At 42.2% G+C, this 24,201-nt stretch overlaps 1 protein-coding gene across 9 annotated transcripts in view; it reads left to right on the top strand.

The window, feature by feature from the left end:
- Positions 1–363: 363 nt before the first annotated feature.
- The window catches only part of ndrg4 (NDRG family member 4), a 42,167-nt gene continuing 18,329 nt past the window's right edge, over positions 364–24,201 (top strand). The window contains exons 1-5 of one of the 9 annotated variants that reach the window (XM_031801142.1): positions 364–525; positions 3,867–3,940; positions 11,753–11,843; positions 12,827–12,979; positions 14,032–14,070. In XM_031801142.1, coding sequence (XP_031657002.1) covers positions 3,867–3,940; positions 11,753–11,843; positions 12,827–12,979; positions 14,032–14,070 — 357 coding nt within the window. In that variant the 5' untranslated portion in view covers positions 364–525. Of the gene's footprint in view, positions 526–3,866; positions 3,941–11,752; positions 11,844–12,826; positions 12,980–14,031; positions 14,071–23,168; positions 23,390–24,201 lie in introns of those variants that run through there. The other 8 variants (XM_031801143.1, XM_031801145.1, XM_031801144.1 and 5 more) reach the window with 8 other exon arrangements.

A 24,201-nucleotide genomic window follows, 5' to 3' on the forward strand; every position in this document is an offset into this window, starting at 1 on the left:
CTGTGTGGGTGTTGCAGAAAATAGACTTCTGAAGCTCATGATTGTGAACTCATTGGTGCAGAACCTTCCTTCCTTTATTACCCCAAAAAGATCAGTTTCTCTCCTTTACCAAACTCTAAATCTCACTTTTATGAACATATCATTCTATCCATACCCTCCGTATAATTTACCTCCCATCATGTTCAGTCTTCCCTCTTTCATTTCATCCCCTCTCCCCTTCATCTTCTAGTGTGGCGGCGCTCTCATGCTGCATCATTGGGGATGACACGTGCTCTCTGTTTATTGCCAAGGCGAGAAGGGAGCGCGAGATGGAGAGGGAGGGAGGGAGCGGGAGAGAAAGAGGGAGGGAGGATGAGAGGGAGAGAGATCTGGAGAGCAGAGACCCCATAGAATACACTGCCTCTTTCTGTAGCACGCTCATACACACAGACTGGAACAGACTAAGGCAAAGAGAGAGAGAGAAAAACAGACGCACTACAAAATACGCAACAATAGCAGCTGTTGAAGCTCAAACCACCACAAGAGGTAAGTCCTTATGTGTCTGTATGTTCAGTTTGGATCTGATGATGATACCTACATGAGATAGAATGACAGAACTCATTTTTGCAAAGGTTGACTTAACTCTTTGATAGTGCATAAGAAGGTTAAGGTACATCGATCATGGAAGAGGGAATTGATAGCACATACTGTATAGGGACATTTAGCATCCCCCAGATCCTCTACTGTCTCCTAGCTGTATAAGTGAGGTTCTGACTGTGCCCCAGTGCCAGCCTCTGCATTGGCGTGAGTACGAGGTCGTCAGGTTGAATTTATTAACCCTAGAAACAGGAGTGCGTCATACAGATCAGTACTGCCTTAGACAACCCTGGGCAACCTGCGTATTACTAAGTAATATAAAGAATACACAGTCTAACCTCCTTACCAGGAGCAGGCCTTCTGCTTTCCAGTTAAAGAGAATAGCGAACTGCTTTGCTTTGTTGTGTTTAGTTGTGTATCAGCCGTAGAAAAAGGTTTGCGTACCCTCTCCTCCAACAACCAGCAGCCACACTAATCACTAACACACTGCACTTCATATCTGAGGCCATTGCATGTGGAAGGGGTAGAGTTAGAGATGGATAGAGACAGGAAAGCTTCTATTCTGGTCCAAGTAGTCTCTGTGTTCCAAGTGTTACAGTCTCAATGAAGAGTTCATCAGTGGACATTTCCAGAGCCTTCAGAAAGTGTTCACACACCCCTTGACTTTTCCCACATTTTGTTCTGTTACAATCTGAAATTAAAATGGTTTAGATGTTTAGATGTACATTTAGATGTTTTTGTCACCGGCCTACATACAATACCTCATAATGTCAAAATGGAATTATGTTTGAATACTGTACGAATTAATAAAAAATAAATTGCTGAAATGTCTTGAGCCAATAAGTATTCAACCCCTTAGTTATGGCAAACCTAAATATGTTCAGGAGTAAAAATGTGCTTAACAAGTCACATAAGAAGTTGTATGGACTAAGTCCTATGCAATAACAGTATTTAACATGAGTTTGGAATAACTGCCTCATCTCTGTACCCCACACATACAATTATCTGTAAGGTCCCTCAGTCGAGCAGAGAATTTCAAACACAGATTCAACCACAAGGAGGTTTTCCAATGCCTCGCAAAGAAAGGGCACCTATTGGTAGATGTGTAAAAAGAAAACAGACATTGAATATCCCTTTGAGCATGGTGAAGTTATTAATTACACTTTGGATAGTGTATCAATACACCCAGTCCATACAAAGATACAGGCGTCCTTCCTAACTCAGTTGCTGGAGAGGAAGGAAACCACTTGGATTTCACCATGAGGCCAATGGTGACTTTAAAACAGTTAGAGTTTAATGGTTGTGACAGGAGAAAACTGAGGATGGATCCACAGTTACTCCACAATTCTAACCTAATTGACAGAGTGATAAGAAGAAAGCCTGTACAGAATAAAAAATATTCCAAAACATGCATCCTGTTTGCAACAAGTAATACTGCAGAAAATGTGGCAAAGCAATTAACTTTTTTTCCTGAATACAAAGTGTTATGTTTGGGGCAAATCCAATACAACACATTTACTGAGTACCACTTTCCATATTGTCAAGCATAGTGGAGGCTGCATCATGTTATGTGTATGCTTGTAATCATTAAGGACTGGTTAGTGCTTCAGGATAAAAAAAAGAAACGGAATGGAGCTAAGCACAGGCAAAATCCTAGAGGAAAAACTGGTTCAGGCTGCTTTCCAACAGACACTGGGGGATGAATCCACCTTTCAGCAGGACAATAACCTAAAACACAAGGCCAAATATACACTGGGGTTGCTTACCAAGATGACAGTGAATGTTCCCAAGTGGCAGAGTTACAGTTTGGACTTAAATCTACTTGAAAATCTATGGAAAGATCTAAAATGGTTGTCTAGCAATGATCAACAACCAATTTGACAGAGCTTGAAGAATAAATAAAAAAAATTATAATGGGCAAATGTTGCACAATCCAGATGTGGAAAGCTTTTAGAGACTTACCCAGAAAGACTCACAGCTGTAATCACTGCCAAATGTGCTTCTACAAAGTATTGACTCAGGGGTGTGAATACTTATGTAAATGAGTTACTTCTGTACAAACTTTCAATACATTTGAAAGCATTTCTAAACATGTTTTCACCTTGTCATTATTGGGTATTGCATGTAGACGGGTGAGAGAAAAAACAATTGAATCCATTTTGAATTCAGGCTGTAACAACTAAATGTGGAATAAGCCAAGGGGTATGAATACTTTCTGAAGGAACTGTAATTGGATATCTGTTAGGCCTACATTTCTTTTGAGCTCTTTGTGTATGTGGATGTTCGTTTACATGCTGTGTGCACAGCCTCCTGCCTCATTGAATAGTGGTTGCACACTTGGACCTGTAGGCAAACCCTTTGAGATCTGAGGCTGAATGTCAGGCCTGACATGGTGTGAGTGATCTTCATCACCTGTCAGCAAAACGATGACAGGCTCCTGGGCTGTGGTGGAAGTAAATGCTGATATGTATCACTTTCACCTTGTGAGAAATATGTCCTATTCATTTGTACACTTTCTGTCGACAAGATAATCTGAATTAATATGGGTGCAGCCCCAATTCATTGTCTTATATAAGCCTGGTGCAGAATTCTAATACATAGGTTTGTTCTAGGATCAAAGGCTTTGACAAATGGACAGTAGACACAATGTCCCTGTTATTTAATCCACACTGTCTATTATGATTTATTATCACCCTATACAGTGTAAAAAAAGGACGTTATCAGGTTAGCATTTTCTCCTTCAGCATATGCAAGCTCAACAAAGCCCACTGTATCCTATGGGACCAGGTCTGTTTCTTTGCTGCTCTTGGATATTAATAGAACTACAAAGAGCATTATAAACTGGGTGGTTCCAGCCCTGAATGCTGATTGGCTGAAAGCCATGGTATATCAGACCCTATACCATGGGTATGACAAAACATTTATTTGTACTGCTCTAATTACGTTGGTAACCAGTTTATAATAGCAATAAGGCACCTCAGGGGTTTGTGGTGTATGACCAATATAATACGGCTACGGGCTGTGTCCACTCCGCTTTGCGTCGTGCATAAGAACATTCCTTAGCCGTGTTATATTGGCCATATACCACCCCTCCCCCCGGGCCTTATTGCTTAAAAATACCCTGTGAGTTTGTTCCTTTATCAGCTAAGCTGAGGCAGATAAAATTGCTCTGTTCCTACCACTGTAAAAAATCGACCTATGAGTCATAACGATATGGCTTGAACTTTGATGTTCACTTTTTTCCCTCACTCTTTCAATCTCCAACGGATGATTTTATTTTGTACTAATAGATGGGGCCCGGATTGTTTTGGAACTTCCCTTCAAAGGCTAACTGCACGGTGCCGCAGAGCCTGCTGCAGACCATGTACGTAGTGCCTTCTGGAATGGACTTCATATACTGTATATAGCTTCCTTAAATTATGTTTTTGGCATCTCATTCATATACTGTATATAGCTTCCTTAACTTATGTTTTTGGCATCACATTCATCGCTCTTTCCATTCACACTGTCCGTCCTTCCTAAAGTCATGAGCTGATGACTGCAGTGTTTCACACCGAGGCCTAGCTTGTGGACCAGTGGAATGTAACTTAGTGTCCTGGACTACAAGCTAATGGCCAATCCCTGCAGAGCATTGGACGGCAACTCATGACTCTGTGGCCAATCGTGACTCAGTATTGGACTATTACTTGTGAGTCATCAAGCACTTTTTTGGCAAAGTTGAAAGAGACTCATGAGCCATGGACCAATCGCAGCAGAGCACTGGACCAGGACTGATCCAATTTGGGTGATCATTTGATGACTCGTATCTCACCTTCACCCCATTAAGTCCATGGTAATGATGCTCAGAACGAGCTTTATCCGAGCATCACAGCACACATTCTCTATGTGTGTGTTATATTACCATCCATCAGCGTTGAACCCCAGCCATTGCTGTTGTTGTGTTCAGTTTGGACAGAACTGCATGTTCCACACATATTGCATGCTACTCATGTCCTTGTTTTGGGGTGTGTAGGTATAGTCTCAAACTTAGTATTAGCAAACGCTTGATAGTCTTTTGAAGTAAGGTATAGCTAGTTTTCAAGTGTTTGAAACCTGTTGCGTATTTTTTTGTTTCGACTTTTGGGTTTTGTTTCCTGACTACCCACTGGGCACAGACTTCATTTCAGCATCTAGTTTTTGATATTCATTTGGTTGAGTTGTCAACTAACGTGAAATCAACCAAACATGTGACCATGTCTTTGTTTTTAGTTTTTAAAGTTGGGTTAAGAAAATAAGAAATGCCCTTACGTTGATGGCTTTTATTAAATCCAATCAGTTTTCCCACATTGATTCAACGTTTTATTTAAAATGACAAACAACATTAATTCAACCAGTTCTTGCCCAGTGGGGGGGGGGGGGGGGGGGGGGACTGGATGCTATAGGCCTAGATGTTGTGGATGTTTGGGTTAGAGTAGATAGACAGTGGATGATTCAGTGAAGCGGATCATGTAGCCCATTGACATATTGGATATTGAGTGTGGCTTCACTGGACAAGGATGTTGGCTGACGTCAGAAATGGCCGATGAGGGGCATGTCAGGCAGCATATCATGTCAAAGACTCCAGCCACCCTAGTCATAGACTGTTCTCTCTGCTACCGCATGGCAAGCGGTACCGGAGTGCCAAGTCTAGGTTCAAGATGCTTCTAAACAGCTTCTACCCCCAAGCCATAAGACTGCTGAACAGCTAATCAAATGGCTCCCCAGACTATTTGTAATGCCCCCCCTTTTACGCTGCTGCTACTCTGTTATAATCTATGCATAGTCACTTTAATAACTCTACCTACATGTACATATTACCTCAATTACCTCGACACCGGTGCCCCTGCACATTGACTCTGTACCTGTACCCCCTGTATATAGCCTCCACATTGACTCTGTACCGGTACCCCCTGTATATAGCCTCCACATTGACTCTGTACCGGTACCCCCTGTATATAGCCTCCACATTGACTCTGTACCGGTACCCCCTGTATGTAGCCTCCACATTGACTCTGTACCGGTACCCCCTGTATGTAGCCTCCACATTGACTCTGTACCGGTACCCCCTGTATGTAGCCTCCACATTGACTCTGTACCGGTACCCCTTGTATGTAGCCTCCACATTGACTCTGTACCGGTACCCCCTGTATGTAGCCTCCACATTGACTCTGTACCGGTACCCCCTGTATGTAGCCTCCACATTGACTCTGTACCGGTACCCCCTGTATGTAGCCTCCACATTGACTCTGTACCGGTACCCCCTGTATGTAGCCTCCACATTGACTCTGTACCGGTACCCCCTGTATGTAGCCTCCACATTGACTCTGTACCGGTACCCCCTGTATGTAGCCCCGCTGTTGTTATTTACTGCTGCTCTTTAATTATTTGTTGTTTTTATCTCTTACTTTTTTTCGGGGGTATTTTCTTTAAACTGCATTGTTGGTTAAGGGCTTGTAAGTAAGCATTTCACTGTAAGGTCTACACTTGTTGTATTCGGCGCATGTGACAAATAACAATCTGCATGTGACAAATAACAAATGTGACAAATGACAAATAACAATCTGTAAGCTTTAACAAAACTGAGTCAGGTGAAAGGAGAGGGTTTGGATGTCTAAGAAAAGGGCTTCCAACTCCCTGTTGGGCAAATCCTTTACAGTGTTACATTTCATAATAAAATAATTAAGAGATCCATCTTTTGATATACAAGAATGAACGCTGCAATCGAAAATGTAGTCTTATGAGACAGTGGTGTTTGTTCAGGAAGATTTTAAGACCCCCCCCCCCCGCCTCTCCCCTCTCTGTTGTGTAAAGGTCCCATTGAGAGCCACATGCCATGTCCTTCTGGCCGACTGGCTCTGTCCCAAAGCCCTGGGTACCTATAGTGGCAGGAGGCAGGGTTAGGCAGGCTGGAAACACAGCCCTGTGGATTCCTCAGGGGACACGGCCCTATCAGGCCATCTCTGACGCCAGAGCTGAGGGCAACATAGAGACAAAGATAGGGATAGGCTGCGTCCCAAATGGCACCCTGTTCCCTATGGAGTGCACTACATAGGGAATAGTGCACTACATAGGGAACAGTGCACTACAGAGGGAATAATGCACTACATAGGGAATAGTGCACTACATAGGGAACAGTGCACTACAGAGGGAATAATGCACTACATAGGGAACAGTGCACTACAGAGGGAATAGTGCACTACATAGGGAATAGTGCACTACATAGGGAGCAGTGCACTATGTAGGGAATAGTGCACTACATAGGGAATAGGGTGCAATTTGGGATAGGCACATGACTGGCCTGCAAGGCAGTTCTGTAAGTATAGGTATAAAAGGCTAAATGCCAGGGGCACCAGCCATAGCAGCCTCAAGTTGATATCTGGCTATCAATTTTTAATTCATATTTGATATATTGCTCCCCCCAGCGCATGTTCATCTAAGGCCTTCAGACATACACCACTATATTAAAAATGGAATGTGTCACTTCAAATAGTGGAAAGAAGCTGAATCTCTAACATTGTTTTGATTGCTCTGTGTGTGTGTGTGTGTGTATGTGTGTATGTGTGTGTGTGTGTGTGTTTGTCTCTATGTTCCAGTGAGATGATGCCACTTCAATATTGACCTGTTGAAGTGAATCTCTGGTCACGTTGTCAGTCTCTGTTAGCATCATTCTCTGGGCTTGTGTGGGAGGCGAGTCCTGTAGGGATATGTCCACTTAGCTCATAAACAACACTTGGAGTAGCACAGAGAAACCAAGCAGGAGCAGAGAGGATGATGGATACAGAGGAGGGATTGGTAGTAACAGACACGGGTCTGGTCTGAGTAGACTAGAAGATCCCCCAAGAAGGGTTTTGAGTTGTTTTCTTTGAAAGCAGATCATTGAGAGAAGAGAGACGAAGTCTGTGATGACAGCAGGATTACTGTGAGAGAGGTGACACTGGTTGCATCTAAAATGGTACCCTGTTTATTATATAGTACGTCACTTTGGACCAGTGTTCTTGTTTGCACTTAATCATCGTTAGTGTGTATAATTGATTTCATTTCTTGAGTTGTTAGGTTCCAGTCTGCTGAGGAGAGCAAAAGTCCATGTTCTGTTTTGGACGAGTTGGCCTTTAATCCTCTCTAATGTTAACGTCCATATGGCTAATTAATACGCCGTACCGGAGTTAATTATGTTACTGACAGAGAGGAGGCTTGAAAAAACATGAATCAAGTAAACAGGGCCTTTCTGGACGTTGTTTTTCCAGGGGTCACTGATGGGTCAGCTTTATTGAATTTATGGGTAAAACAAACTGTTCAAAAACTCGTCAGTAAGAGTTAAAATCCTGACACTACCCAAACGCAACCATTACACAACGAAATGCACACACACTGTGCACACACATGACAGAGAGCCGAACCTGGCCCAGTTTCCGGGAATTGATTCTGAATCATGCATCTGGTCAGATGCTTCCCCCTACATGCACATCCCATCGATTTCTTGTCCAGCAGAATGCTTTTCCTCAGGCCCACTCTCTATCACCCATATGAGTCACCGATATGAGTCACACATAAGGCCCCTGCAACTGTAATTGGGGACTGTGAGAGAGAACTTGTCTCTCCACAGTACAAAGTCAACCCTTCCAGCTCATAACCCTATGAGCTACATGAGAGGAAAGGAGAGCGATATGTTGGATATGGAGGATGGAGGCCGGCCAGCCAGACAGAGGTAGTTAGTGTGGGTAAAGAGATGTGAGGGGAGCAGCTGGTGGTAATGAGAATATGTTAAAAGGAACAGAGAAGGTAAGCCAGATCCGGTTAGAACCCAGGCGAGTCGACAGCACTGCTGAAGGTTGTCATGGCTACAAAATCTGTGTAGAACTGTAAAAGAACAGAGGAGAGGAGAGGGAGAGATGGAGGGAGAGAGAGATGAAAAGGAGGACAGATTTATTTGACCATCCTTGACCAAATAAAATGACGGTCTTCTCTTGACTCTCATGGGGAAAAACAAACCTGAACTTGGTAAGAGAAACCTCACATCTTCTTTTCACTAACAGAGAGCAGATGATGTAAAGACACTGGATGAAAGGAGACTTTGAAGTAGCACTTGACTACTTGACTCCATAGACCATGGATGCACAATGGGCACACGTAAAAACACACACCACCAGCACAACCCAGAAGTGAATTTGATGTTCCCGATCAGCCTCATTTTAGGGTAAATGATCAAGTACCCCTCATTTCATTGAATTAGTATGAGGAATAATTCCTCCGAGAAAATATAAAACTGTATTTGTGGATTTAGGGAATATTGAATGAAGCAGCTAGCGAATAAAAGTATTGAGTCATTTAAACCTGAATCAGTGGGTTTGAAACGGCTTCAGCAGGGACGAATATAGACTGTAATGGTAATTGATTTCACAGCAAGCCATCTTATATAAGGAGAGAGCGAGCGAGAGAGAGAGATTAAGCAGGCAGAGTAATGAGGCTGGTTGTCCTGGTTAGTTCCTAATTAAAGTTGGTCATGGGCCCATTATAATGTTATGCAGAAGTCCCTTTCAGACAGAGAACAACAACAGTGTTGTCACAAATAGGAGGAGAGGGTTTTGATTTCCAGTGTCGCAAATGACTTAGAGGGACTTTTGTTTTGGAGTGTCTGCATCTGGGTTTTGTCTAAGGGTCTGGAAACTTCCGCTGACAAGAGAGAGAGCGTGTGTTGACTAGCTGTTGCTGTTACTGCATCCCAGCCATTAAACAACCTGTCACTGTGTTGAGTTGGGGTTTCTAAATCATTATGAGGCCACTTTATCACCGTGCATGACTCAATTTGGTAGGAAGACTCAAACAGCAAACAATGTTTTGATGCTAACTAAGTCTGTCAGTCTTTCAGTAAAGTAGTTGATCCAGCAGGGAATAGTTGTACATCTCATAGGTTTCCATATTTCACCGTACATGCTTATTGGGCTGACAGCCTCCCATTGCAGCTTCTTTACCATTACGTTTGGATCATTTTGACATATTTTTTTTTATTCAATATTTTTAGATTGAATCAATATTATTCAATCTTTTATTTTGTTGCATTTGTTTTTCTTGACAATGAGTGAGTTCATGTGCCTGTGTTGTGCATGCCTATCAAACGTCTGCACCAACTTTAACTTTTGTCACATTTTATTGCTTTACAAAGTGGGATTGAAATATATTTAACACAAAATACTCCATAATGTCAAAGTTTTCTTCTTTTTACAAATGAATACAAATTAAATAACTAAAATATAGTCTTTGCATAAGTATTCAGCCCCTTTGTTAAGGCAAGCCAAACTTAGTTCAGAAGTCAAATGTGGCTTAACCAATCACATAAGAAGTTACATGGACTCACTCTGTGTGAAATAATAGGGGTTGACATGATTTGTTTATGCCTATCCCTCAGTCTGCTGTACACCAGACACTGGGAGAGGAATTCACCTTTCAGTAGAACAATAACCTTATCAAGAAGATAGTGAATGTTCCCGAGTGGCCTAGTTACAATTTTGACTTAAATCTGCTTGAAAATCTATGACAAGACTTGAAAATGGCTGTCTAGCCATGATCCCCAACACCTTGACAGAGTTTGGAGAATTTTGAAGAGAATAATGGTCAAATATTGCACAATGTAGGTGTGCAAAGAACTTATGAGACTTAACATGTATTAACTAAGGGGGGTGAATAGGGAAAACCTAGTCAGTGGCACAACTGAATGCATTCAATGAAATGTATCTTCTGCATTAAAGAGGTGAGGGGGGCTGCCTTATTCGACGTCATTGGCGCCAGGGGAACTGTTGTTGGGGGTTAACTGCCTTGGTCAAGGGCAGAACAGCAGATTTTCCCAACTTGATGGCTTGTGGAGTCAAACCAGCGACCAACGCTCCCAACCACTAGGCCATCAGCCGCCCGATACTTATCTAATACTTATACTTGTAAGACTTATCTAATCATGGTATATTAGTGTTTTGTTTTTCATTAATCTTCCTGTCGACCAAAAAATGACAATGAAATCTATTTTAATCCCACTTTGTAATAATGTAATGTGATGAAATCCAAGGGGGGTGTAGACATTCTCTAGGCACTGTAAATAGTCTGTGTGTGTCTGTGTCTGTGTGTGTCTGTGTGTCTGTGTGTGTGTGTGTGTGTGTGTGTGTGTGTGTGTGTGTGTGTGTGTGTGTGTGTGTGTGTGTGTGTGTGTGTGTGTGTGTGTGTGTGTGTGTGTGTGTGTGTGTGTGTGTGTGTGTGCATGTACGTGTGAGTGTTTGATATCCTCAGTGATCCGATGTGTTAGTCGAGTGGCGCCAGCCTGGGTCAGCTCTGCTCTGTGGGCTTATCAGTGCCCTTGTATAGACATATCAATCTAAATTGATATAGCCCCTCTGTGTCCACTGATCTGGCTACACTGCAGGAGTTTCATTATATCCTAATGGGGAAGCTCACTGTCTGTCTGGCTGGGTCCTCAGACCTGCTTTATCCAGTCTGTGACCCAATTCATGAGCTGAAGACCACTGGAGGCCCAAAGAGAACAGGCTACTACTGTTTAAAATGTTTTCCAATAGGCCAATACCACAACTTTCCACAAACTTTCCACGACCATTGAAATCTTCGGGTGTCTGCCGTAGCATTTTTTCTGGTCTCCTAGGTCCAAGCAATGTTTAAATCAGTACACATTATATTATCACGTTTGAGCAAAATCGCAGGAAATTTGCTTTAAAACTGCATCAATGTATCTCAGCTCCATGGACAAATTCGTAGAATTGCAGGAAAATGTCTCTATAGCGCCAAGATTGGGGCCTCTTAAATGTTCTCTAAAATTCAGACACACCGACAGTGCCCCCTGCGAGCCACTTTTTGATCCAGAAAAAACCCTGGACATGTATTCTCTATTCAGATACTGTGCATCCCTGGACTTCTTTACATGCCCAACAAAAAGGGACTATGGGGGCTGGTGTAGCAATTATATAGGGAAAATTGACTTGCCCCGCCACAGCAACCAAACCTCCTGAAGACCTTGCCACCCAGCCAAAAGCTTGATATACTGTAGACATTTACTGGGGGGAGAAAAACATGATAATGCGGTTTTGCTACTGCAGTGGTTTGAATTGATGGATGAATTTCAGATTTTAAAGTAACAAAGTGTGCGTTGCTATGGTGATTGCAGGTTGCTCTCCAGGATGGCTGGGATGAAGGAGCAGCAATTTACGGAGGAGAAACCCCTACTACCGGAGCAGAGAGGACAAGATACTGAGATGGTGAGCATTTACTTTATATAACTGTGTGTGTGTATGTGTATGTGTATGTGTATGTGTATGTGTATGTGTATGTGTATGTGTATGTGTATGTGGTGTGTGTGTGTGTGTGTGTGTGTGTGTGTGTGTGTGTGTGTGTGTGTGTGTGTGTGTGTGTGTGTGTGTGTGTGTGCTTGTGTATGTGTGTGTGTGTGTTCAAATGTGTATTTGTTTTTGTGCAGAGTTTGTGATATAATAGTGTATTTTTGTGTGTCTTTCTTTGGAAACAGAATGTGTTTACATGTGTAGGAGGGATGAATCATACACTGCATTTCAATTCAGGAGTGTGAAAGAAGGGGTGGGGGGGGACAAGACTATATAATTGAGAGGCTGCAAAGTCTAACCAAATCCACTGATTGCAGCAGTATGCCCATCTTAGCAGGAGCTGTAAGTAACTCTTGATTGCTGGGACTGTATGTGAGGAGGACAAGAGAGGTGGCATCAGTAGAGGAAAGACAATCACATTGATTGAAATGCCAAATGTCTAAGAGAATATGTCACTGTAATTTATACACTTCCCTGACTCTCTTGACAATGATTGAGAGAGGGGAGAAACTAATTACTAAGACGATGCCAAGGCATTGGCGGATAAAACTTGGAGGCCAAATAATACATTCAAAGTTATTGATGATTATTACCTGCTAGCTAGTAATTAGTCCCAAGGGAAATACCTATTAAAGTAAAACGTTATTGGGAGTGGATGTGTGACCCAGATGACATTGTATCCTTTAGAAGTCTATGTTGTTGAGGATTTAATAGGAGGATATCATTACAGCAGTTTATCCAGACAGCTGTTACCTTAGCCTATCCTCTGTTGTCCTCCTCTACGTGGGTCATGTCCTCCCAGGTCTGTTAGTCTTCCTCCCCTCCAGGCCTCTCCCTGCCTGGACCCCTGAGGTGGACTGACCAGCCACTGTAACACACCTGTGTTTGTGTTTATGATGCAGAGAGACCAAGGGCGGTGTGTGAACGCACTCCCCTGCGCAAGCCCTGCGCCACTCACCGCCCCCTCTTCCTCAAGCCGCCCCCCACAACGGTGGCATGTGATCGCGCGGCACTGGCTCCACCAGACCCGCAATCGGACCAGTGGGTGCATCCCGGTAATTACATACCCAGAACTCACCTGCAGGGGGACTATTCCCCATGCCCTGCAGGGGTACCAAATATCCGTTACCTTTGACTGTTATCGGATGCACCTTTAAATCCTCACCTGCAACACATCCTGAGTCAGAGAAATATGGAGGGCCACAAACAACAGAGATTATCTATATTTATTAAAGATCCTTTACACACAGGCTGTAGTAGTAGCAACAGCAGTGTTTCATACTGACATAAATTCACAGACAGGCTAAGGATAATCTGATGATAGAGAGATTTTGAACATTCCTGGAGACCAACATGCAGCCAGCCAACACCTCCAGCACAATGTCGCAGCCCCCCCTCCACTCCCCCCCCCTCCCCCACCACCACCACCACCACCACCACCATTCTGTGCTACTGCAGTCACACGTGGGCTCCAAAGGACAAGAGTGACACCTGCTGGTCCGACCGTCCGAATGAAACCACTAACCTACTACGTCTCTCCACTAAAAACAACTGCATGAAATAACCTTTCTTTCTAGGTGTGTCACTGTAACACTGTAACACTGTCTTGAATGGCATCACCCTCTATCAATGGACTGCTGATGACAATGCAACCATTTGTCAACTTTCCTCTTTCACCTCATTCGTGTGTTGATCTATAATCCTTTTGTCTTTCCTGAAACCACTGTATATGAATACACTATCTAGGATTGCACCTATAGCACCACAAGGAGTTTGGGGACACCACTAATAATGCTTCTGATTCAACTATAACCTCTATAGAGCATGTCCTTCATGTTGCACTGAAGTTTAGGGGAATGCTTGGGTTCTGGTTTGGCTCTTTTAGGGCAGGGAAAACGTATTCTGTCTCTCCTGAGCCTTCTCTTCCCTGTCCACTAACTGCTGTCTGTCTGTTTGGACCCACACAGTCTCTATCTCTGTTGCTCTCTGTGGATCCATCCCCTCAGCTTTAACGGCCTGCTCAGCCCTGTGGCATCTCAGAAGTGGAAGCAGAGGGACTAACATACTGGGCGTCAGTTGACATTGTGCTTTTGTTATCTGTCTGCAGGAGAACTGTGAGACCCTGATGCCAATTGGAGACTGGAAGGTACTTAAAGTCTATTCTCAATATACTGTATCCCCAATAATCGTTATGACTGTCCACTCGCCCGCGTAACCATGGTGTCGCACTGGGAGGAGAAGGAGCAGGGATTGGTTGGCCAAATGGTTGATGGAATCATTCGCTATCACACAGCACCTCTCACACAGTGTGGTACAGAATTGTGTCTGAATGATAACTTGTAAAGGACTTATATGTGTTTGTGTGTGAGAGAGACTGTTCAATGATTATCACTCACATAATAGGGCATCAATCTCAATACTACAACTATCACTATAACCATAGTAACCTACTATCCGTTATGGATTAGTAATACCACAGTCATTTTAAAGTCCTCAGAAGTTGATTTCTGTACCCGTGATGTTGTCAATTTTAACATGAATCCACGTGACGATGAGATCAGAATAATCCAGACACCTTGTTTCTCACCTCTGTCTGACGCCTCCAGTGTCACCCCCCTCTTCTCTCACTCTCTCCAGTCTCACCTCCTCTCTCTCTCTCTCTCTCTCTCTCTCTCTCCCTCTCTCTCACTCCCCTCTCCTACTGCCTCCTGACAGTCCTTTATAATGGAAAGGCTAACAAACACAGTTGCTTATTATGTTGAGTTAAACGGGAGAGGACTGTGTACCCTTACGATTGGTGCTATGAAAATAAAAACTGTGATTTGCTTTGCACAAATCAAATGAACGGGCCTCTTGAAGTTTGAGTGTTGAGAGCGTGTATGTGTGCGCCTGTGTGCGTGTCCATGCATGTGTGTGTGTGTTGAATTTGAATTAGCAAAATAAATCTCACTGCATACTAAGCATTTGTTTATGCATCACCTTCCATGACTTTTGAGGAGCGATAAGAGGGGTGGGAGAGGAAAGGGGACAGGTAGGACAGGGACAATGGGAGGAAGGGAGGGAATTGTTCTGCTATATTCTCAATGACTGAATACAGACCTTCCTCAGGCAACATAATGCTCTCAGCAAAAAACTCATTGTCTTTCTACCCAAACACAGACCTGGCCATATACACACATTACACTTACTAATAAACCAGCATGTTCATCAGAACAGACCATATACACACATTACACTTACTAATAAACCAGCATGTTCATCAGAACAGACCATATACACATGCTAATAAACCAGCATGTTCATCAGAACAGACCATATACACACGCTAATAAACCAGCATGTTCATCAGAACAGGCCATATACACACATTACACACACTAATAAACCAGCATGTTCATCAGAACAGACCATGTACACACATTACACACGCTAATAAACCAGCATGTTCATCAGAACAGACCATATACACACATTACACACGCTAATAAACCAGCATGTTTATTAGAACAGACCATGTACACACATTACACACACTAATAAACCAGCATGTTCATCAGAACAGACCATGTACACACATTACACACACTAATAAACCAGCATGTTCATCAGAACAGACCATGTACACACATTACACACGCTAATAAACCAGCATGTTCATCAGAACAGACCATGTACACACATTACACACACTAATAAACCAGCATGTTCATCAGAACAGACCATGTACACACATTACACATGCTAATAAACCAGCATGTTCATTAGAACAGACCATGTACACACATTACACACGCTAATAAACCAGCATGTTCATCAGAACAGACCATGTACACACATTACACACACTAATAAACCAGCATGTTCATCAGAACAGACCATGTACACACATTACACACACTAATAAACCAGCATGTTCATCAGAACAGACCATATACACACATTACACACGCTAATAAACCAGCATGTTCATCAGAACAGACCATGTACACACATTACACACGCTAATAAACCAGCATGTTCATCAGAACAGACCATGTACACACATTACACACGCTAATAAACCAGCATGTTCATCAGAACAGACCATGTACACACATTACACACACTAATAAACCAGCATGTTCATCAGAACAGACCATATACACACATTACACACGCTAATAAACCAGCATGTTCATCAGAACAGACCATGTACACACATTACACACGCTAATAAACCAGCATGTTCATCAGAACAGACCATGTACACACATTACACACGCTAATAAACCAGCATGTTCATCAGAACAGACCATATACACACGCTAATAAACCAGCATGTTCATCAGAACAGACCATATACACACGCTAATAAACCAGCATGTTCATCAGAACAGCAGAATAAAAGTATTTGTATGTATTGTTGATTTTTATAATGCTTATGATTCCATATGGCATGATGGACTATATAACAAAACTTTCCAAAGTGGCATTGCTGGTAAAGTATACGAGATCATTTATTTTTTATTTAACCTTTATTTAACCAGGAAGGGCTCATTGAGATTAAAATCTCTTTTTCAAGAGCGCCCTGGCTAAGGTAGGCAGCACCAAGTCATTACAAAAAAATGACAGACAGACAACATGAAAAACTACAAGTAATCTAGTAAAAACCAAAACAGCAAATTAAAAACATTGACAGGTCAGGGAATCAGCCTCAAAATACTTCATCAGTGATTTAAAAACACCAATCGGGAAAAGTTCTTCCAGTTTAAAAGTATTTTAAGTAAGGTGTTCCAAGACGATGGCGCAGAGTACATAAAAACCCTTTTACCAAATTCTGTTCGGACATTTGGAACAGTTAGCAGGATAAAGTCAAGCAAACGAAGAGAGTCCCCAGCACATTTCTGAGCAATAAAAATGCACAAATAAAAAGGTAATAAACCCAAAAATGGCTTTGTAAATAAAAGTATACCAGTGACTGAGCCTACGAGGGACTAGAGAAGGCCAGCCAACCCTGGTATACAAAGTGCAGTGGTGCTTAAGGGTTTTGCAGTTTAAAATAAATCTCAAAGTTCCATGGTAAAGAGTGTCAATTGATCTCAAACACTGAGCGGAAGCATTCACATATAACATATCCCCATAGTCTAGTAAAGGCATAAATGTAGCTGATATACTAGCCTCCTTCTGGCTTCAAAAGAAAAACAGGCCTTATTCCTAAAAATAAAATCCCAATTTCAGCTTAATTTTTTTTGTAAGTTGTTGAATATGCTATTTAAAAGAGAGGCGGTCATCAATTAAAATTCCAAGATATTTATGAGGTTACAACCTCAATCTCCTTGCCCTGACAGGTAGTAATAGGTGAAAGGTTCAGAGGTCTATTTCTTGCATTAGAAAACACCATCAGTTTAGTTTTGTCAGTATTGAGGATAAGCTTCAATTTACACAAGGTATGTTGAACAGTATAAAAAGCAGTTTGCATGTTCTGGAAAGCTTTTGTAAGAGACGAGGCACAACAGTAAATAACAGTATCATCAGCATAAAAATGAAGTTGTGCATTTTGGACATTTTTGTCTAAATCATTTATATAAATAGTGAATAAGAGAGGACCAAGTACAGAGCCTTGGGGCACCCCATTCAAGACAGACAATTTAACAGACATAAGCCCATCCAATTGAGTGCGCTGAGTTCTATCAGACGGATAGTTAGCAAACCATGCAACTGCATGCTCCGAAAGACCTACACTCGACAATCTCTGCCTTAGTATAGCATGATCAACTGTATCAAAAGCCTTAGAGAGATCAATAAAAAGTGAGAAACAGTGCTGTTTTTTGTCAATGGCTTCAGTGATATCATTTAAAACCTTCATGGCTGCTGTAATTGTGCTCTGCTTCTTCCTGAAGCCCGATTGGTACATTGATAAAATAGAGTTAGTAAATAAAAACTGTTTTAGCTGTTCACTTACAAGGGTTTCAAGTATTTTCACCAGGGGTGACAGCTTTGAGATTGGCCTATAATTATTTAAAAGAGTTGGATCTCCCCCTTTTAAAAGTGGTAGGACAAATGCTGATTTCCAGATATTTGGAATTTCATTACATTCCAGGGTTAGATTGAACAGAGATGTAAGTGGTTCAACTATGAAATCAGCTGCCAGATTTAAAAAGCAGGGATCCAAAAGATCAGGACCTGCAGGCTTTCTCTGATCGAAGGATTTCAGGGCTTTATGTACCACCTGCACTGAGAATGGCAAAAAGCTAAAAGTTTGACCAGCTCTCACTGGTTCATCCACACAGGGTTGTACAGAGACAGAGGATACTGAATCAAACAGCCTACCAGATGATACAAAGTGCTCATTAAAACAATCATAAAATTGATTTACTCTGAACTACACATGTAGTGTTAAACTGAACAATAAAATAACAATAGTTTTTTGCGCAAGGGCACGGGATGTGTGATTCGGGGTGCTCAAAGAGGAGCGTCTATGTGATCATTGCATGAGAGGGAGAGAGAGAGAGAGCTCCTACGGTAGGTACGCTTATAGCTCATCTCTTGGCAGTAGTACTGTAGACTACTTTATCACTGACCTCAACCCAGAGTCTCTCAGAGGGTTGACAGTCAGCCCACTGACACCCCTATCAAGTACATTATTTTCTTTAGGAATATAGTGAAGTAAAAGTAGTCAAAAATATAAATAGTAAAGTAAAGCACAGATACCCCAAAAAACTACTTAAGTAGTACTTCAAAGTATTTTTACTTAAGTACTTTATACCACTGACTGTAATAGTGAAGGTGTAAACTTGGCAGTAGAAAACCTTAACATATATTTGACCTCTCAGCTTCTCTATCAAGTATTTGTTTTCAAGCAGACAACCTAAGAAAATTAACAACAATGACAAATGGTTTGATGAAGAATGCAAAAACTTAAGAAAGAAATTGAGAAACGTATTCAACCAAAAACATAGAGACCCAGAAAACCTGACCCTACGCCTTCACTGTGGTGAATCACTAAAACAATACAGAAATACACTATGGAAAAAGAAGGAACAGCAGATCAGAAATTAGCTCAATGTGTCATGTTCACTTGTTCCTGTGATTGTCGCCACCCCCTCCAGGTGTTGCTTATTTTCCTCAGTGTATTTATCCCTGTGTTTCCTGTCTCTCTGTGCCAGTTCGTCTTGTATGTTTAGTCAAGTCAAACAGCGTGTTTTTCCTGTACTCCTTTTGACCCTTGCCTGTTTCTGGACTTTGTACCCGCCTGCCTTGATCACGAGCCTGTCTGCTACTCTATACCCCCTGAACTCTGATCTGGTTTTGACCTTTTGCCTGTCCACAACCATTCTCTTGCCTACTCCTTTGGATTATTAAACATTGTAAGACTCCAACCGGGGTCTCGCCTTGTGCTTTGATACAATGTAATTGAAGAAACAAAATTTCTGTTTCTGCGAAAATTGGGAAACACTAAACAAACAACAACACAAAGAATTATCTATCCAAAACGGAGATGTATGGATAAACCACTTCTCCAATCTGGTTTGCTCTATAACAAAGAACAAACAGCAAAAACATATACAGTACCAGTCAATAGTTTGGATACACCTACTCATTCCAGGGTTTTTCTTTACTTTTACTATTTTCTACATTGTAACTCTGGGTCTTCCTTTCCTGTGGCAGTCCTCATGAGAGCCAGTTTCATAATAGCCTGTGGTTGGTTTTTGCGACTGCACTTGAAGAATCTTTCAAAGTTCTTGAAATTTTCCAGATTGACTGACCTTCATGTCTTAAAGTAATGATGGACTGTTCTTTCTCTTTGCTTATTTGAGCTGTTCTTGCAATAATATGGACTTGATCTTTTACCAAATAGGGCTATCTTCTGTATACCAACCCTACCTTGTGACAACACAACTGATTGGCTCAAACGCATTAAAATGAACTTTTAACAAGGCACACCTGTTAATTGAAATGCATTCCAGGTGACTACCTCATGAAGCTGGTTGAGAGAATGCCAAGAGTGTGCAAAGCTGTCATCAAGGCAAAGGGTGACTATTTGAAGAATCTCAAATATAAAATATTTTTTGATTTGTTTAACGCTTTTTGGTTACTACATGATTTCCATATGTGTTATTTCATAGTTTTGATGTCTTCACTATTAGTCTACAATGTAGAAAATAGTCAAAATAAAGAAAAACCCTTGAATGAGTAGGTGTGTCCAAACCTTTGACTGGTATTCAGACCCTTTGCAATGAGCCTCGGAATTGAGCTCAGATGCATCCTGTTTCCATTGATCATCCTTGAGATGTTTCTACAACTTGATTGGAGTCCACCTGTGGTAATTTCAATTGATTGGACATGATTTGGAAAGGCACACACCTGTTTATATAAGGTCCCACATTTTACAGTGCACGTCAGAGCAAAAACCAAGATATGAAGTCGAAGGAATTGTCCGTAGAGCTCTGAGACAGGATTGTGTCGAGGTCTGGGGAAGGGTACCAAAACATGTCTGAAGCATAGAAGGTCCCCAAGAACACAGTGGCCTCCATCATTTTTAAATAGAATAAGTTTGTAACCACCAATAAGCCAAACTGAGCAAGCGGGGGAGAAGGGCCTTGGTCAAGGAGGTGACCAAGAACCCGATGGTCACTCTGACAGAGCTCCAGAGTTCCTCTGTGGAGATGGGAGAACCTTACAGAAACACAACCATCTCTGCAGCACTTCACCAATCAGGCCTCTATGGTAGATTGGCTAGACAGAAGCCACTTCTCAGTAAAAGGCACATGACAGCACTCTCTCTTGGAGTTTGACAAAAGTCACCTAAAGGATTCTCAGACGATGAGAAACAAGATTCTCTGGTCTGATGAAACCAAGATTTAACTCTTTGTCCAGGCACTGCTTATCACCTGGCCAATACCATCCCTACGGTGAAGCATGGTGGTGGCAGCATCATGCTGTGGGGATGTTTTTCAGTGGCATGGACTGGGAGTTTAGTCAGGATCGAGGGAAAATCCTTGATGAAAACCTGCTCCAGAGTGCTCAGGATTTCAGACTGGGGCGAAGGTTCACCTTCCAACAGAACAACGACCCTAAGCACACAGCCAAGACAACGCAGGAGTGGCTTCGGGACAAGTTTCTGAATTTCTTTGAGTGGCCCAGCCAGAGCCTGGACTTGAACCCGATTGTACATTTCTGGAGAGATCTGAAAATAGCTGTGCAGCGACGATCCCCATCCAACATGACAGAGCTTGAGAGGATCTGCAGAGAAAATAGGAGACATTCCCCAAATACAGGGGTGCCAAGCTTGTAGCGTCATACCCAAGAAGACTCCATGCTGTAATTGCTGCCAAAGGTGCTTCAACAAAGTAAAGGGTCTGAATACTTATGTAAATGTGATATTTTATTTATTTATACATTTAAAAAAAAACTCTAAACCTGTTTTTGCTTCGTCATTATGAGGTATTGTGTTGATTGATGAGGGGGGGAAACAATTTAATCCATTCTTGGATAAGGCTGTATGTAACGTAACAACATTTGTAAAAAGTGAAGGTGTCTGAATTTTTTCCAAATGCACTATATATATCAACAAATTGGTTAGGGCGCTAGAACAGTCTGCACCACCTGGTCTCACCCTACTAGAATCTGAAGTCAAATGTCTACTGTTTGCTGATGATCTGGTGCTTCTGTCACCAACCAAGGAGGGCCAACAGCAGCACCTAGATCTTCTGCACAGATTCTGTCAGACCTGGGCCCTGACAGTAAATCTCAGTAAGACAAAAATAATGGTGTTCCAAAAAAGGTCCAGTTACCAGGACCCCAAATGCAAATTCCACCGTTGCCCTAGAGCACACAAAAAGTATACATACCTCGGCCTATCAGCGCCACAGATAACTTCCACAAAGCTGTGAACGATCTGAGAGACAAGGCAAGAAGGGCATCCTACGCCATCAAAAGGAACATAAAATTCAACATACCAATTAGGATCTGGATAAAGATACTTGAATCAGTTATCAAACCCATTGCTCTTTATGGTTGTGAGGTCTGGGGTCTGTTCACCAACCAAGAATTCACAAAATGGGACAAACACCAAATTGAGACTCTGCATGCAGAATTCTGCAAAAATATTCTCTGTGTACAACGTAAAACACCAAATAATGCATGCAGAGCAGAATTAGGTCGATACCTGCTAATTATCAAAATCCAGAAAATACAACCACTTAAAAGGAAGCGATTCTCAACCTTCCATAACAAAGCCATCACATACAGAGAGATGAACCTGGAGAAGAGTCTCCTAAGCAAGCTAGTCCTGGGGCTCTGTTCACAAACACAAACAGACCCCACAGAGCCCCAGGACAGCAACACAAGTAGACCCAACCAAATCATGAGAAAACAAAAAGATAATTACTTGACACATTGGAAAGAATTAACAAAAAAACTGAACAAACTAGAATGCTATTTGGCCCTAAACAGAGAGTACACAGTGGCAGAACATCTGACCACTGTGACTGACCCAAAATTAAGGAAAGCTTTGACTATATACAGACTCAGTGAGCATAACCTTGCTATTGAGAAAGGCCACCTTAGGCAGTTCTGGCTCTCAAGAGAAGGCAGGCTATGTGCACACTGCCCACAAAATGAGGTGGAAACTGAGCTGCACTTCCTAACCTCCTGCCAAATGTATGACTATATTATAGACACACATTTCCCTCAAATTACACAGATCCACAAAGAATTTAAAAACAAATCCAATTTTGATAAACTCCCATATCTCTTGGGTGAAATACCACAGTGTGACATCACAGCAGCAATATTTGTGACCTGTTGCCACAAGAAAAGAGCAACCAGTAAAGAACAAATACCACTGTAAATACAACCCATAATTATTTGATTTATTTTCTATTTTGTACATTAACTATTTGCACATTGTTACAACACTGTACATAGCCATAATATGGCATGGCTTTTGTGAGTGTAATGTTTACTGTACATTTGATATTGTTTATTCCACTTTTATCTATTTCACTTGCTTTGGCAATGTAAACATGTTTCCCATGCCAATAAAGCCCTTTGAATTGAAGGGAGAGAGGTAGAGAGAGAGAGAGAGAGAGAGAGAATCTCCCCTGATATAGAGCAGTGGTGGTGGTGATGAGAGAGCAAAACAAGAGCACAGCAGAGAAGATGCTGTGACTGATTGGGCAGCCAACCAATCAGATGCAGAGAGCCAGCCAAAGGGCTTGAGCTCAGCACGCCCTCACGGTGGGTTTATAAGGTGTCTGGGGAAGAGAGAGGGCAGCAGCAAGACTGCAGAGCTCAGCCCTAGAACAGGACGAGGCTAGACGAGACAGAGACCACCAGCAGCAGCAGTCCCACTACCAGAGAGGACGGGCTCTGAATGTCTCGTCTCCACCCGCAGCTCCTACTCCTCCTGCCACTCTTCCTCCTCTTTCTCCTCCTCCACCGAGCACACTTACTCAGGCACCATGCCTGAATGCTGGGATGGGGTGAGTGGCGGTGTAAAGTGTGTCTGCAGGTGACTGAGTGACTGATAGCGTGAGGGTATTTTGATCAAGTAAATTCACTGCTGTGTCTTAATAAACTCCTCTGTTCGTGGATGTGCATGACGAGCACATCGTGCACACGTTTATTTCTCGTGCGCACACACAACCACGTCTTACCTTCTACATGCATGTTCTTATACCATGTTTATATCGTAGCAGAATGACTAGCTGTCTATCATGTACCCATCTGTTTTAATGCTCTGGGATCATGAGTGAAATCTGCACGTTGAAATATTAGTAGTCTAGATTTGGTTTTATTATATAACTGAACATATGAGTTAATGTTGCATAGTGGTGTGGTTGTTGTACTGTTATTGTGTTGCTCTAATGATCAGTCGTGTAATGTCTCCATGGAGACACACTGACACACTAAGGCTGTGACACAGTAATGCATTCTGCAACACATGCAAGCCTACACAGAGATGCCCGTAAGTCTGTGGGAGATGCAAATTATTCCTCACTTGGATGTCTGCGTGACCTTGGGAGTGAGGGAGGAAGGGAATTAGAGAGGAGGATGAGTGAGAGACAAAGAAATCACAGAAGAGACTAAGAGAGGGAGGGAGTATTTGCAGTGATACAGGTGCTGTTTTTACCTGCAGTCTATTGTGCTGCCATCCAGAAAATACCTAAATAGTTTTACCCATACCATCAACCCCTATCATACTACACGTTTAGACAACCCAAATGACCTTCACCTTTACATTGTATCCGTCAATCGTTCACACAAGCATTTCATGTCACACAAAGACAAAAAA

The sequence above is a fragment of the Oncorhynchus kisutch genome, linkage group LG22 (assembly GCF_002021735.2).
Source record: "Oncorhynchus kisutch isolate 150728-3 linkage group LG22, Okis_V2, whole genome shotgun sequence".
In the NCBI taxonomy this organism is placed as follows: domain Eukaryota; kingdom Metazoa; phylum Chordata; class Actinopteri; order Salmoniformes; family Salmonidae; genus Oncorhynchus; species Oncorhynchus kisutch.